Source organism: Dromaius novaehollandiae, chromosome 2 (genome assembly GCF_036370855.1).
Source record: "Dromaius novaehollandiae isolate bDroNov1 chromosome 2, bDroNov1.hap1, whole genome shotgun sequence".
NCBI classification, from domain to species: Eukaryota; Metazoa; Chordata; class Aves; order Casuariiformes; family Dromaiidae; genus Dromaius; species Dromaius novaehollandiae.
The window spans coordinates 149,914,330-149,929,797 of record NC_088099.1 but is presented as its reverse complement, the minus strand read 5'-3'; the positions used below and the strand labels follow the sequence as shown (position 1 = coordinate 149,929,797).

Genomic DNA, 15,468 nt, shown 5'->3' with positions numbered 1-15,468 from the left:
GGACCACAAGCATTCCTTCTAGAGACAGGAATATTGATTGTATCACAAATGTAATTTTTCTTACCTTATACAGTTATTCTAAAGTATGTAAATTAACACTTACTCAAGTGCCTTGGCATCCTCAAAGGTAAGGTGTGATAAATTTGCAAAGTAATTATTCTTTTAACTGATGTTATGAAGTCATGCATTCTGCTATACTAAGTAATGTTTAGAAACTTGCTGCTTAGCTGTGCGTTTTATTTAATAGTTGTAACTAATATGCAGAGGTAAGTACTTTCTAGTAAGCTATATGTGCGTTTTTTTAGGCTAAAGCTACAACTTCTGACATGGCCACAGCCTCACCAAGATCTGATACAAGTAACAACCATAATGGAAGATTACAGATGCAAGTAACAGGCAAGTAGTGATTTTCATCATGGCAGTGTTTACAGGGAAATGTGTATTCTAAAAAAGCAGTTTTTGAAAGTTGTGTGAAAAATAAGTCTGTGTGGTTAATATTTTAATTAATAACTTGAATATTATAATTAAGGGCATAAATGTAGCATACGAAAATGACTTGGATCTAGGTGGAGTTGATGCAGTGAGTTGGATGACAGGGTTTAATGATTTCTTCAAATTAATTAAAAAAAAAAAAAGAGAGATGCAATACAACAGTAAGGGCAGATGTAATGGACTTCACTTGGGAACAAATAATTAATAGCACAAATTCCATACAGGGAACAGTTGTTACTGAATTTCTACAGAAAAAAGGTTGATGGTTATAGTGAACTGCAAGCTGAAAAGGGGTGCACTGTTACAGTGAAGCTAGAGAAGTACTAGAAGAGATTGTAAAATCTGTTAAGTTTTCAAAAAATTAAGGTCTTTGGTTACATATCAGGCAAACTTCTATTGGGAGTAATGTAGGTGATCTGTGTTATCCTTAGGGCAGCAGGATGCACTGCATGGCCATATAGAATCATTTATGTTGGAAAGCAGTTCTGGAGATCTCCTAGTCCGACCCCCTGCTGAAGGCAGGGCCACCTTTGAAGCTGGATCAGGTTGCTTGGGCTATCGTCCAAACTTCCTGGGCAATATGTTCTAGTGATTAAACCACATTCATTGTGAAAATGTTTTTCCTTTCATGTGATTGGAATTTCCTATGTTACATCTTGTGATTATTTCATCTCTTCCATTTGCTCTGCTGGCTCTCAGTTTTAGGTGGACTTTAGTCATCCCAGTATCTTCTGGAAGAGAGACAAAGTGGTGTACATACAGTTCTGGAAATTTCTGGTTGTAATGGTGACAGTTCTTTTGATAGATGCTAGACAGGCCGAGTAGGTTATGAGCTCTGCTGGCTCTGCTATTCATGAATAAAAACTGGTCATGGATATGATAATCAGTGTCAACCTTAGCTACTCTTGCTATTGGATGGCAGAGCAGAATAAAGACCTGTTGTAGTCTGAAGAGAAGCAAAATAAATCTAGGTAAACAAGTTAAATAATTACTGAAACACTGCCATAATTAGATAAATGTAAAAATGTTAACAGCAAGTACTTAGAAAGATGTTTTAAGTAAATATGTATACACATATATGCATGTATACATACATATGTATGTATATAAATATTATTTTACCATTGATACATAAGTTGAACTTTTCCAGGGATCCTGAGAAATCTGGGAACCCTGAACTAAGAATGCATGCATGATCAAGAATATATTAAGGCTATCTTGAACAAAACTTGGAAAAGCATGAGTAAGATGCAATGTCGTAAAAAAAAAAATCTGCATCTGAAGAAGAATACATCAGGTTGGATGGTCCAAAGATGATCAGGTTATCTGAGAAAACATATTGAATAGTCCCCAGAATGGCTGCTCTATCAAATTAAATATAAGAGGAACTTTCAGTGGGAAAACCAATTAACATTGTATAAAGATCACATAATTCGATGATGTAAAGAATCATCAAAATTGATTTTAGCTAATAGCATAGGTGGAGCCACCTAGATTCAGTATATAAAGCTGTAATAAACTGAGTTACAGATGCCCCATATCTTCAGAACTGGGTATGCAGAAGTGATCATTTTGATAATCTGTACTGTTCTGCTACTTAGCAAGCACTCTTCTATTTTCCTGGCACAGGCACATCTCTGACTTCAAGAGACCTGGTTTCAGGCATATAAGCTGACAGAAATCTATACATTTTTTAGGGTTAGTTTTCTGAGGATTTAGTTCTTTAGCCAGTCTTTATCGCAAGATCAGAGGAATGCCAGTGGCAGTACAAGGGAAGAGGTGGGAGGCAGAGGAGTGCAAGACTAGCATTGCCGATCTAGAGTGGTTTATGCTCAGGTTAGTTTATACTGTTGTGGAACCTATACTTACATTTCAAGGACTATAGCTGAAAACCACTTTTACAAAAGAAGCAAGCAGCATTCATCCGTTTTGCAGACAGGGAAATTCATGTGGAGTGGTAGGTGACTTGTTCAAGACTGGATAGTTGACAACATGTTGCCAACAAGTTGTGCCGTCAGTATTTTTTCAAATGTACTTAGTGAGATATCATGTCTTGTCAATTCTCTTTGAAGTCTCTTGCTAATTTTTGTTCATTACTCCTAATTTTTTAAAAAGATGAAATGACACTGTTCCCCTCTCATGTTTGGGGACTCAAAACTTTATGAATTAAAATATAATTAGAGAAAAGGGAGAAAATTATAGGAAAGCTTATATATTATGAATAGATACCTATATTTTAATAAATGTTGCAGTTGCTATTAAAAAGTAAAATATGGAAGAAAAACGAATGTGGAAGAAATAGAGATTGTTGCAGCTTAAAAGATACTGACCAAAATTTCCGATGAAAAAATATGCCTTATGGGGCGGATTATATTTTTAGTTTTTTACATTTAATTTTTCATTGGTATCAAGGCTGCATTTCTGTTTTATGACAAGTGTGGGACTTAATCTGAAATTTTCAAATGTAAGGAAGTGTACATCTTTTAGTGGAAATTAAGTAGAAATGTGTGTCTCATGTCTTTAGAATCTTGGATAGTTGCATCTCAATAACCATAACTAACTAATGTATACTTTTCAGAATTCTGTAACCTGGAAATATATAGCAGCCTTCTTTTTGTCTTCCTTCCAGGCAGTTTATTTAACTTTCACTTTCTTTCCTGTATGGTATTTGCTATTCCACAAACAACAGGAAAGGATTAATTGAAGTGGCTGAAAATATTTAGCCTTGCTTTAGGTTGAAAGTGAAGGGAAAGAGAATCTCACTGAAGTATGGGAGGGATAAGAGAGAAAGCATAGTCAGCAGGTATGTACAGCTGTGAGTCCATCAATGGTGTCTTCTGAAGCATGTGCCTGAAATAGAATTTAAAATGTTGGCAGTTAGGCTGCTGTTGGTTTTTATAGTAACATTATCAGCTGGGTGAGGAAGTGAGGGAACGACCTATGGGGAGCACTGAGGACTTTTAACAGTGATTTGGAGGTAAAAAATAGCTCCTTTGGTCACTTGCTATTTCTTAATTGTTGAAGATTTACACTGTGCTGAAGCTTTAAGTTCATCTGCAAAGCTCTTTAAACAGCGGAAATGTAAGAGTTGATTTCTGTCTTTTAACAAGCTGATGTGTACAACCACAGTGGTAGCATAGGAGAGGAGCTGAAGCTCTGCGTACAGGTAGTTGGCTGTGCTATGCAGTGAATGAAATTTTCAACTGTACCTGAATTGTTTATGCTCCCATATCTGCATATAATTTAAAGCACTGTTGAAGGTCCTATTTAAAAAGAGAGCAAAAAAATCTGCCTGATAATCTCTCTGATATATCATACTTAGCCATTTTTCAGTTAAAAGTAAGAAGAGAAGGAAGATTGAGAGAATAAACAGAAACTAGAAGATTGAGAGAATAAACAGAAACTACTGGAGTTTCAGTATTTTTTTTTTCTAGAGTAGTTGTGCTGTCTCTCTAACCCATCCTGCAAATAAGTGCTGAAGAGAATATGCCACCTATTTTTAACTACCTGATAAAGTATCTTTCTGAAAATAGAAGTTACTATTGTAGCATTGAGCTCTTAACACTTTTTGTGTGCTTGAAACTTTCCTATGCATAGTTCTTAAGATTCAGGTAGGCAGTCCCATATATTCATCAGAAGTAGAAAAGGTAAGGAATGACATTGCTATGCCAGGTTTCATACATTGTGTAGGCAGTACTTTTCTGTTTTCCAGAAGGAAGTGTGCTCTTGTAGATAAAGCAATGAATTTTATTAGTTTCCAGTGCCAAACTGAAACGGAAAAAGAACTGGTTTGGAACAACTTTCTACACGGAATTAACTGCAGATGGGGAAATCAAGAAAACAGCAAAATCAAGTAGTTCTTCAAATCCAAAATGGGATGAGCAGCTGACAGTGTAAGTCAATTTTTGTTTGTTTATTTAATACTGTTTATTAGCCAGACACTATAGGAAAATACTTGTTAAACTTGGCTGTGTACATAGTACTCTCTGGCTGTTGATAACTACATGCAGATATAAGGTGATATTTATCTCAAATGAAAATTCTTTTTCAGTTTCTTACAGAGTAGTGTTTTCCCTGTGTACAGTTGGTATATACAGCGTAAGAAAAGAAGGAAAAAAAATATATATATAACTAAGAGAAGAAAGATAAATAACTTTTTGTATATAGCTAAATATTTTTGTTTGCACTGTGGACTCTTCAAATTTAAGATCCTTCTCTAGGAGATGTTACTAATTGTAACCACATCAATTTCAACTTTAAAAGGAAAAAAAAAAAACCCCAAATCTCAGCTTGATAAGTAGTAATGAGGAGGGTCACTTTTTCCTTTAAATTTCCGGTTAAAGGGGATGCAGTCATAAGAACTGTTTACTACAATATGACCATGCAACTTATCCTAATATTTGAATTATTTAATGTGGTTGTGTATTAAGTGTACTACAGGTACAGATGTATCTGGATTTGATTCCATGAAGAACTGGCAAATCTTGCACTGTTTAATTGGCTTGAATGCATTATTTGACAAAAACAAGATAATATTGCTTCAGAATTGGCCCTAGAAACAGCATAGCCGCTTTAATGTGGCACTGAGCGTGGTCCAGTACTTTTTACAGCATCTGGCCTGCCTTTGTGCAGTAAACAACTTCATTCTCCTGCACCTGGTTCCTGTATCTAACCATGCTGGAGAAAGGGGAGTAGTACAGCACACCTAGCTTCGGGGAATTGTCTGCTTGGGACCACTGACATTATTAGCTCCAAATCTGGGCTGAAGCAATTAGGATGTTTCTGTGCCATGCTTCTTAAATGCTTCAGGTTTAGTAGAGCTTACTACCTCTTTGCAATATTGCAGAAATGAATAATAGAGTCTTGGGCCTGACGGTGATTTTCGGGAGTCGTTCTAGCACAAACACAGAACTATCATTATGTTTGTAGAGTTGCTGTTGAGAAGACAGGTTAGATTTGGCAGAGTAATTGGTGGGCTGATAGAAATGAGGTAATTTGCCAACCGCATTGCTACCAAACGCTCATTCTATCATCAGTATTATTTAGGGCTTGTCACTTAAATAAGGTATTCTGGTACCCTCTTACTCTGGGTATTGGAATGATATCATTGCTTCAGTTGCCTGATCTATTTGAAGATAAGTGAGCTGTTTCTTACCAGCTTCCCCTGAGCTGTATAGGACTGCATGAGCACCAGTTTTAATTTCTCTGTGTGTGTATGTGTGTATGTATGTATGCATGCATGTAGGGTTTTTTTTTTTCCCCATTTAAAACAGGTCTTTTAGAAAGGCTTCAATTAGAGTGCAGCCTATTCAGAATACAAAAGCATATTTGCTCATTGACTTAAGCAAAAATGGTCCACATTGTCTAACACCTTCAAGTGACTATAAAGGTGGTTCTGCTGATGGGAAAAGTTGTTTTTGGCAATGCCGATATAACTTTATATTTCCAATAGTGTTTTGATGGATATGAAGTGTTGGACTTCTTGCAGAATCATGACTCTACTCCTTTCTTCACAGTCAGAAACACTCTTGCTGTAATAGACCCTATAGTACAAAACTTATTCTCTGGGACCTAACATAGTTTCTTGTTCTCCTTCTTGAGCTAGGGAAAGATCATTGCTAAAAGTTATTACAGCATTACTGTAATCAGTTCCATTATCTTACTGCTTCCCTCCAGTTTTTACTTTAGCTTCCTCATTTGATTTTTTTCCCCCCTCTGATTTCTGAGAGTATGCATTATGGTTTTATGTGCACTTGTTGATTCATAAATAATGTTTTATCAGCACTTCCATGATGAGCACATAGTGAGTAGGTTCCTCCTACTTGTATGCAACTGGTTGGTTGCCTTTTTTTTTCTTTTGGTAAATGTTTGGTATTTTGCTTTCTAGTGACAGACAAAAGTAAAATATACTTAGTGCCTCCTTTTTTATCCCCCCGAATAATGCAAATCTGTAGTTAGAATTTTGAATTAGGGAGGAATAAGGATAATATTTTTTTGAACAAAATGCTGTGTTGTATAACTGAGATCTGAGCTTAGTGTAGGTTACTCTGATGTTCCCAAGATTTCTGATACTATTTTAGTAATACAATTCAAGTTTGATCTTGAGACTAAGTATAAATTTTACACTGTTTACAGTCCTTAGTTAAAAAAAATCCCCTTTGCAGTCCAAAAACTTTTTTCAGTTAATTAGTATCAAAAAATACAATAAATATGAGAAAGTGAATTGAGACCAAATATTCCTAATAACAAAAATGAATACTTTAAAATCTGTATATATTTTTTAAAAATGTATTTTATATGCAGGAATGTGACTCCACAGACTACGCTGGAATTTAGAGTGTGGAGCCATCACACTTTAAAAGCAGATGCTTTATTAGGAAGAGCCACTGTAGACTTGAGACAAGCTTTGGAAATACACAATAGAAAATGTAAGTTATCATGAAGGATATTTTGAGTGAAGTAAAACTATTATTACTAATCTGTATGTCAAAACTGGCAACCAAACTACTAACTACACATGTTATTACAACTGACTTTCAGTTGCTGTCTTTAATTTTCTCTTCCGGACATGTCTAATTGTGCTGTAGAGAGCAATTTAAATGTAACAATGGAATATAGCAATATTGAAACAAATGCTAGAGTATGAGTTGTTGCAAATTAGGTAAAATTGGAAGTGATTAAATATAATGTTCTATGACATACTAATTTCTGATTTGCTAAAAGATCTGTTTTAGACTTAATAAAAAAAAGTCTAAACTTTCTGAAAAGGTGTCTACATCATTTTTCATGTTTTCCTTCTGTGGAATCATTAGCAGAAAGGCTGGATATTGTCCCCTCATGATTTAGCTGCCCAGAGAGCAGTAGGACCCATTAATGAATGAAACAATTGAGAACTTCCTTTTAGTACATTAGTGATTACTGTGTTCTACATACCTTCTAATTTTAATTCTCTTTCATAGAATTAAAACAGATTTTCTTTATCTAATTTTGCTTTTCTAAATTTTTTCCTTAATACAATAAGATGGTGAATCCACACTTTAAATTCCACTTCAGAGTGGCACTAGAATTCCAGCTAAACCTTTCTCTGACCTTTCTCACAAGCTAGATATCGTACAAAACTAAGAACTCTACCCAGGGTAGTGGGGGAAAGGAGACCTTAAAAAAGTTGTTTTTCTGATTCTTACAAAAAATTGAAAGAGAAATCCAAAATCAAGTGGAATTTCTTCAGCAGTATTACAGGGATTCTGCCCCACATTCTATTGTAAAGGGGGAAAAGGTACTTACCTTCTGAAAATGAGAAAGAAAAATTCTCTATATTTTAGAAATACTTTGTAATGAGGTAAAACACTGTGTAAAAGGGTCCTGTAATGTCAGGACTGATATTTAAATTCTTTTTAACAGGATAAAAAAGTAATCGTGCATTCTCTACATTTCCCATTACTGAAATTTTATGCTTCAACTATATTAGAAGAAACTGGGTTGTAACAGTAATAGCAGTCTAACATAATAGTTAATATTTTACAACTGTAGGTCCAGGGGGGTGTAGGATCCAAAAACTTAACAAATTCTTTCAGGGGATGGTTCTCTGAGTTAGCTGTAGATTTCACGAAAGGTAATTTGTGTGGAGTGCTTCCTGTTCTGGCAAGTTAACAGTTTGACAGACTGGATTCTTCAGTCCTTCAATAGTAGAATAATCTGATCTGCATTCTTCAGTGGTTCAGCTACTGATGTCTAAGCTAATAAGCAGCACTTGAAAGGCTCTTTACTGACAAAAGTGTAAAGTGGAAGTCCTCTAAATGCAGAAACCTTAGAATTAGTGGTAATTTTTCCTACTAACTAGCACCACTAATGAATTGCTGCTCACAGCTGTCCCAACTTTTCTGCCACATCATCTGGAGTACAGCCAACTGATCTTTTGGGAGGGAACCTTTTAAAATAATAAATGGTAAACCAATCATCCTTTGCAGAAATGATTTGTAAATATGTTGCAGTGTATATGTTTCAGTTTAACAGCTCTATTGTAGACTAGTTCCTTCTCCCTCTTCTTTCTGTAGTATAATTGCCTAAAATGCTGATCTCTAAATCAATAACTTTATAATAGATTGAGGATAACTTACATATGTATGCTTTTGGCAACTTCGTATTTGCTCTAGTGATTTATGGCACCGTGAAATCCATCCTAATTTAGCAGTAGGTAAATTAAGTACTACTAGTAAATGTAGCTCCACTATACTTTTGAATCTGCTCTTTAGCTTTAAAGGTTATAGTTACTGACCTTAACATCTTGGAGAATTTGGCAATAGCTCATGGTAGCGTTCCCTGTTTCTGTGTTTATTTTTCATTTATGATTCTAGATAAGAGCGGAAAAAAAAAAAAGGAAATGCTAGTTTAATGCACAGTGAGTTTTAACTTTAGCTTGGAATGCTATCATATGGAGACAAATATGGTGGCATATCTTGAAAAATTAAACCTGAGACCACAAATACTAAAAGGCCTTAACCATTTTAAGCTGACTAATGTGACCTCCTAGCTTACAATATTTGGATTTCTGACATGTAGGTTTAAATGCTGTGTTAGTAACACTTGATTTAGAGAGGATTATGTAACATCTACAGCATGCTGAGTTGTGGATTATGTCTGTCTGTCTACGTATTTGTGTATTGCTTATTGGTCATGTAGAATTATTTTACTGGACCATGTGCACTTTTTTTTTTTGGTAGGTACTATAATATTTCAAAACACAAAGTTTGTTTTGGTGATAGCAGTTTCTGATTTTGGTTATTTGAGGTATCCTCTCTGTTAATGTTTAATCCTCTGAGCTGGGATCTATGAAAATGCCTGTAAGGATTTACTAAAAATTATTTACAAAAAAAAAAAAAAAAAAAAAAAGGAAGTTCTCTATGTAGTCTTTGTATTTACTTCTTCCACAGATTGATGTTCTTCCTAGTGGTCTCTTAGTTTTGGAAGGTGATGTAAGAAATTAACATGAGCTCTGGTTTTAGTATAAGGCTTACTGTGACTTGTAAAGCATAATATTTGGATGTGTAGTTCAGAAGTTGTTTGTTTTTAAGCCTTCTGGTGTTATGTAAGTAGTGCATGATTTCAAAAGGGCTTAGTGGAAACAGCAAACCTGGAAAATCTACAGGAATACAGTACTGAAACTGTATGGCTCCTGTGTATACATATAGAATATATTATGAAAATGGACAATTTATTTTTACTATAAACTGTGCTTTTACACACAGCTGGTATAAATTCACACAGCCCCTTAGTGATTGCTCTGTTGATTTGAATCATCTGAGCATCTTAAGCTCAGCTTTGTACAACTAAATACATATGTATCATATTTTTGTGTCAAAAGGATTTTTTTCCCCATGTTTCTTAGAATTTAATCTTTCCTTTACTCCTTCTCTCCTTCTCTCCCTTTACCCTCTCCAACTGCATTTTTAGTGGAGAAGGTGAAAGAACAGTTGAAACTATCTCTGGAAAACAAGAGTGGCATGGTGCAAACAGGTGAACTGACAGTTGTGCTAGATGGTTTGGTTGTTGAACAAGAATCTCTTACAAATCTCAGTTCACCAGCAACCAGTAAGTCAAATTAAAAAAAAGTGTTTAATGTTTTGATTAAAATTTTAAAGAGATAAAATAGAGTATTTCTGTTTAATTTGTTTCTTCCTGTTCAGTAGAAGTTCAGCAGAATGGTGAGGCTGTACATGAAAACAGAGATGCTTCAGCAAGAAGTGCATCCAGGTTGGAATTTATTTTTGTATTCTAGACTGTATGAAGTATAGTAGCAACTGCATCAGTTAAATTGTGTGGGTTGTGGTGGGTTTTTTTGTTTGTTTTTGGTTTTTTGGCTTTTTGGGAGAGAGAGAGAGAAGGGGATAGATTTTGACTGTCAAGCCCTAAATTATAATACCACAAGTTTTGGAAATATTGCTTGCATAATAATTACATGACTTAGCTTGACAGAATTATATTTACAGCTCTGTCCTTGCTGTCCTGTTAAAGCTTGGTCTCCAGTAGTTTATGATTTGCCTCTTGGATATGTAACACTCTGAACATATAAATTTATCTGATTGGAAATCTGTTAAGTGCTACAACAGAGATGAGTGGAGAATTGATTCAGTGTGGTTTTGTGTCCTTACTCCACTTGTTTTCCTCTGCTGTTTTAAGAGTTATTTCTATGTATTTCTACCAACTTCTTACAATATACCACCTGCATGTAAGGAAGGAGTGTAAATGATCCCCCCCCCCCCCCCCCCCCCCAGTCACTTCCTTTTTAAGGTCTTGATCAGGTGTTGAACAGACTTGCATTGACTTTAGGAAGCAGTATGCAGAGCATTGAGGCAAAGAGTTTGCCCACTGCAACCTGAAGTGGCAAGAAAAAGCTTTGAGATTGATTTAGCATTTCATTCTTGGCCCCTGTATCTCTGTACCAGCTCAGAGAGTGCCTGGAGGGAAGTAGGAATAGGTTGTTTGTCCCCTCACTGCCAGTAAAGGAGTCAAGTAGATCAAAATTGAGATCAATTTAATGTTATGGCTCACCTGGTTACCTTGCAGTGAACCCCTTCCCTTTTAAGTTCTTGGCATAGGATGCAGTGGACTAGCATACAACTGCTATGCGTTTGAGTGACAGGGACACGTTTGTCCTTGTACACTAGTTCCTTGTTTTCTTGAATATGTGGAGGTTTGCCCCTGTATTCCCATGGGTGCACAATACTAGGGAATGAGAATAAAAAGTTATTTCTTCCTGGTTTTCTTTAGAAGGCTTTGTCACTGCTCACAATTATTTCAAAAAGGTTCAAATGCACCTGCATAGTCTTTTGAAACATTAGTAGCAATCATTTGTTTCCATTCAACTATTGTTGCTCCAGGAGAGGCTTTTACTGGGATCCTGCTCTTGATGCTGATATCTTGATTACAAATCTTCCATATAGCTATCTAGCAGTTTTGATTTTGACACAGTTTTAAACACATGAAGAAAAGTTTTGAAGTAGTTTTTGTGTGTGTCTTTAGGAAGAATATCAGGTTTGTACTGTAAAATCGAAAGGGATAATATTTTAATTGTCAGTTAATACTACTACTTTGGAGTTGTGTAGGGTAGTGTGGACATGCTGTTTGTTCTTTTCCCACTCTGAAAAGTGGAAATGCTAACATTCTCCCATTTTTTGACATCTGTTTAACTTCTGCCTTACTAAATCTCTTTACTTTTTAGCCATTGCTTCTTTGAATGATGGGGAGTTGGCATCAAACTTATGTTTTACAGTATGTGACTCTGTCTCATGGGTAGCTTTAAACATTTTGGGATAGATATAGGTAAAAACCAGTAAAACTGAACAGGGCTTAACATTCACAGGCCCTTATGCCACTTCTGTTTCCGTGTGGCCTTACAAACACAGAACTGCCTGTGTACATTTGTACACATAAAGTCACATCCTGTCTATGCTTAGTTCCTCGTGTTTTCCCTTTACTGAGGGAGACTCCCTTGTTACTCCCTTAAGTTATTACTAGAATAATTTTTGCAGATATGACAAACAAAATCAATTGTTCAACTTGCTTAAGAAGAGCAAAAAGTTGATAGCTGATAGCTGCTGCTTTGGAAGGGTCACTAAGGTGGTTTTGGAAGATGTGGCAGACTAATCAGTCTGCTCGACTCAATTTTAATATGTCATTACAAGTAAAAGATGAAGTGAAAATAGAAAATCCTCAGTTCTTATTTTTGAAGATTTCAGATACTTAAATTTGCCATTTGCTTTGGTCTTACACTTGGCTATTATCTAGCTCTCCAAACATGGTATTATAAACTGCTGTGAATTTACTTCAGTTTCTGTATTTGATCCTTTAGAATATTTTAGTGTGGGGTTTGGTTTAGTTGCATTACTGTTTAATATGTTGTAACCTAAAATGAGTTTTTATTTCTGCCAAGATCTGCTTGTGACATTTCTAATGGACTAGACAATCAAGTACCTTCAAACTCTGTAGTACAGAATGCATTCTGTGTAGAAGCTGTTAATGGAGACAGCACACCATCTCCTACTCACCTTGCAGCCAGACCCAAAAATTCATCAGTACCAAAACCACTTACTGCTCAACCTGTCAACAGCACTGGTAAGAATGGGAGAGTTATGAAATCATGTTCCGTAAAGCTTTTGTGTCTAGTTGAAAGAATATGAAGTAGAACTTTTTCTGTACATTTCTGTTAGATTTCAGAATTACTGGCAGGATGTTTCTGGGCTTGAACTTCTAATCTTGTATTTTCACTTCTCTGAATTTTTCTGGAGTTTTTCCATTTTTAAGTGCGCTAGCTTTTCTTATTTTCCTCATCAGAGAAGAGAACTGATGAGAAAGATGTAATGCATGCAAAACATCCATTACTGTGTACCACATGACTAAATCATATCACTGACTGTCTGGAGGAAAAATTAAATTCTTTCTTGTCTCATTTCAAAAAACCAAAAAACAAAAAGCCACTAATGGTGAAATTAAGTTTTTTCTTAGTAGGAAGGAAGGAAGGAAGTAGTCTCCTCACAAAACTGTTTCTAGCACAAATCTGGAAAAACAGTAATAAAAACACTGTAAGATTTTGGAGTCAAATTTCTTTAACAGAATTAATTTGAGTAACTATAGTTAGGTTTATTTTGCCATTAGCTAAAGCTACTTTCTAGTGCTGTCAGGGAACCCTAGTGAGTTGAACTGTTGTAGACTCTCCTAGACTTTCATTTTTTCAAAAGGGATACTGTTTCAAAACAAATATTAACAAATATTAAATCTCATTTTCCTCTTAAGCACAAGGTGTTGGTATTGATTATGATTGCAAGTAATGTTCAGTATAGCAAAGTAAGAAAATATTTTCCTTTTTTATTCTTATTTCTTTGACAGAACTGTCAATCTGATCATGATTATGTTTAAGCTCTTTCTGTCTTTTCTCAGCTGTTTGAGAGGGATTACAGTGATAGCAGGGAAAACATGTACCCTTAAACAGAAATACTCAAGCTGTTAATAAAAAGAGAATGGAGATTGTCAGACTTTTTGTAATGGATTGGGAAATGTGGAAATGGCAGGAAGATGGCAGGAACAATTATAAACTTTAAAAGGTAGTAATTAAATTAGGCCTTTCTGAAGCTTTTCTCTATTTAGAGAATTTGAATTTCATTCCTCTCTACTTTCAGTTGAAGGTCAAAGGGCATGTACTTTATTTAGGTCTTGCTCCCATTTTCCTTTATCACTGAGATCCGTTTCAAGCCTGCAGGATAGGGAAACTATAAAAATAATTGGTTTGTTCAAATACTAATATTCATGGAATCTTCACTGAGTGTGCACTAACTCACTTATTATCACAATTTTCAACTACTGTACATACTTATGTGGATTTTTTTGAGGCAAGGCATAAAACAGGTCTCCAGCATTTGTTGATGACACCCATTTTTTTCCACTGTTGTGCTTAGCAATATTGTAAATTCATGTGACGTTGCCAGAATTGCTGTTTTAGACCTAATTGATAATTTCGTTGGCTGATGTAAAGTTATATAGATCTGTTTTGGAGATCAGCTTACTAAAAGAACTTGATTATTTGTCACTGCTATTTTGCTTCTCACTTGGTTGTGTAATCCCATTCACTTTTTCATGTGGATAAATTGAAAAAAAATATATTTTTTTTAATGAGCATCAAAATTTCTCTTCAGTTGTCTCTTTTTTTTTTTTCCATTTGAATAAATGGTCCTAATTAAAACAGGAGTGTGAAGCAACTGAGCAGATCAACTATAGTTATGATTTTTTTTAATACTATTCTTTACATTTGCTTGAAATAATCCACCAAGTGTGAGCTGGAAGTAGCAACATATTGTCTTGGAACAGTTGTGTTTAAAAAGCAGTTTTTTTGCAGATCTTACAGATCATCTGCTACCTGTAAAATCATGCTCAACATTATACATATAAAGAAAATATATATAGCCCAATGATAATTCCATTTAGAAACTGATGTACTAATTTTAATACATCCTTTTGAATATGTGCTGGTGACTGCAGTTCTAGAACTTATAATTCTTTGACCTATTTTTCTAACCTTCTGGGAAAGCAAGAAATTACTGACATTAAATAGAACTGCAAGTAGAACCGAGCTATTTGTTTTTATAAGAGTGTTATACGGAATTAAAATAAACTCTTTAAAATGATGGGACAGTGTCTTTATAAGTGCTAGTCTAGGGATAAATTTTACAAACCTGTATCAACAAGATTATAGAGCAATTGCAGTACTTGGGCCGCAGTCCTTAGAACCGTAACCTAATGGCATGCTATTAGATAGAAAATCAGTTGAATTTTTTCTGCATATTATATTTGGTCTTGTAGAAAAGTAGCTCTGACTCTAAAGGACTTGCAAACTGACAAGCATAAATAGAATTATCAGTGTTTGGTGTTGATTAGTGGTACAGAAAAGGAAAGCTATGAGTGATGTTGTACTGCACTGCTCTTATCAGGGCATTGACCTTAACAGGCATCCTCCTGACTGCTGCACCTGATTTCACTTGTCTGAGGCAAGATCTTGCTGTGCTGAGATGCTGTTCTGTTAAGCTCTGCAATGACTGATGTATTGCTAACCAAGAGGGTTTGGGAGTACTAAAGTCGTCTTAGTCCCTACTCCTACTAATAAATCCATGTCTGCTTTAAATATTTTATGAGCTTATGCATTAGATGGCATTTATGTTTGCCATAGAAAGACCACTTAATTTACTTTATAATTTACTTTATAATTCTAAAAGCATTTTCTTCAATCATCGGACTATGTAAGTTACATTAACCAAACGCAATCTTTTAGGACCAATTGACCTTTATTTTGGGGATTTTTCTTTCAAGTCACACATAGTTGGTTTTTGGTTAATTGCATAGTTCAGTGTCTGAGCTCCAAAAAAAAGAAAAAATGTAAGAATTGCCTTTTACTTACCATATTTCATATAGTTATTTATTCCTTAATATTTT

General features: G+C 35.1%; 1 protein-coding gene across 6 annotated transcripts in view; it reads left to right on the top strand.

Annotated features, from left to right (window-relative positions):
• WWP1 (WW domain containing E3 ubiquitin protein ligase 1) overlaps window positions 1-15,468 on the top strand; it is a 59,401-nt gene that overhangs the window by 21,348 nt on the left and 22,585 nt on the right. For 4 of the 6 annotated variants that reach the window (XM_026099758.2, XM_026099759.2, XM_064507780.1 and 1 more), the window contains exons 2-7: window positions 306-396; window positions 4,247-4,385; window positions 6,796-6,920; window positions 9,943-10,080; window positions 10,176-10,242; window positions 12,422-12,603. In XM_026099758.2, the coding sequence (XP_025955543.2) occupies window positions 327-396; window positions 4,247-4,385; window positions 6,796-6,920; window positions 9,943-10,080; window positions 10,176-10,242; window positions 12,422-12,603 (721 nt within the window). In that variant the 5' untranslated portion in view covers window positions 306-326. The remainder of the gene's footprint in view (window positions 1-305; window positions 397-4,246; window positions 4,386-6,795; window positions 6,921-9,942; window positions 10,081-10,175; window positions 10,243-12,421; window positions 12,604-15,468) is intronic. The other 2 variants (XM_064507781.1, XM_064507783.1) reach the window with 2 other exon arrangements.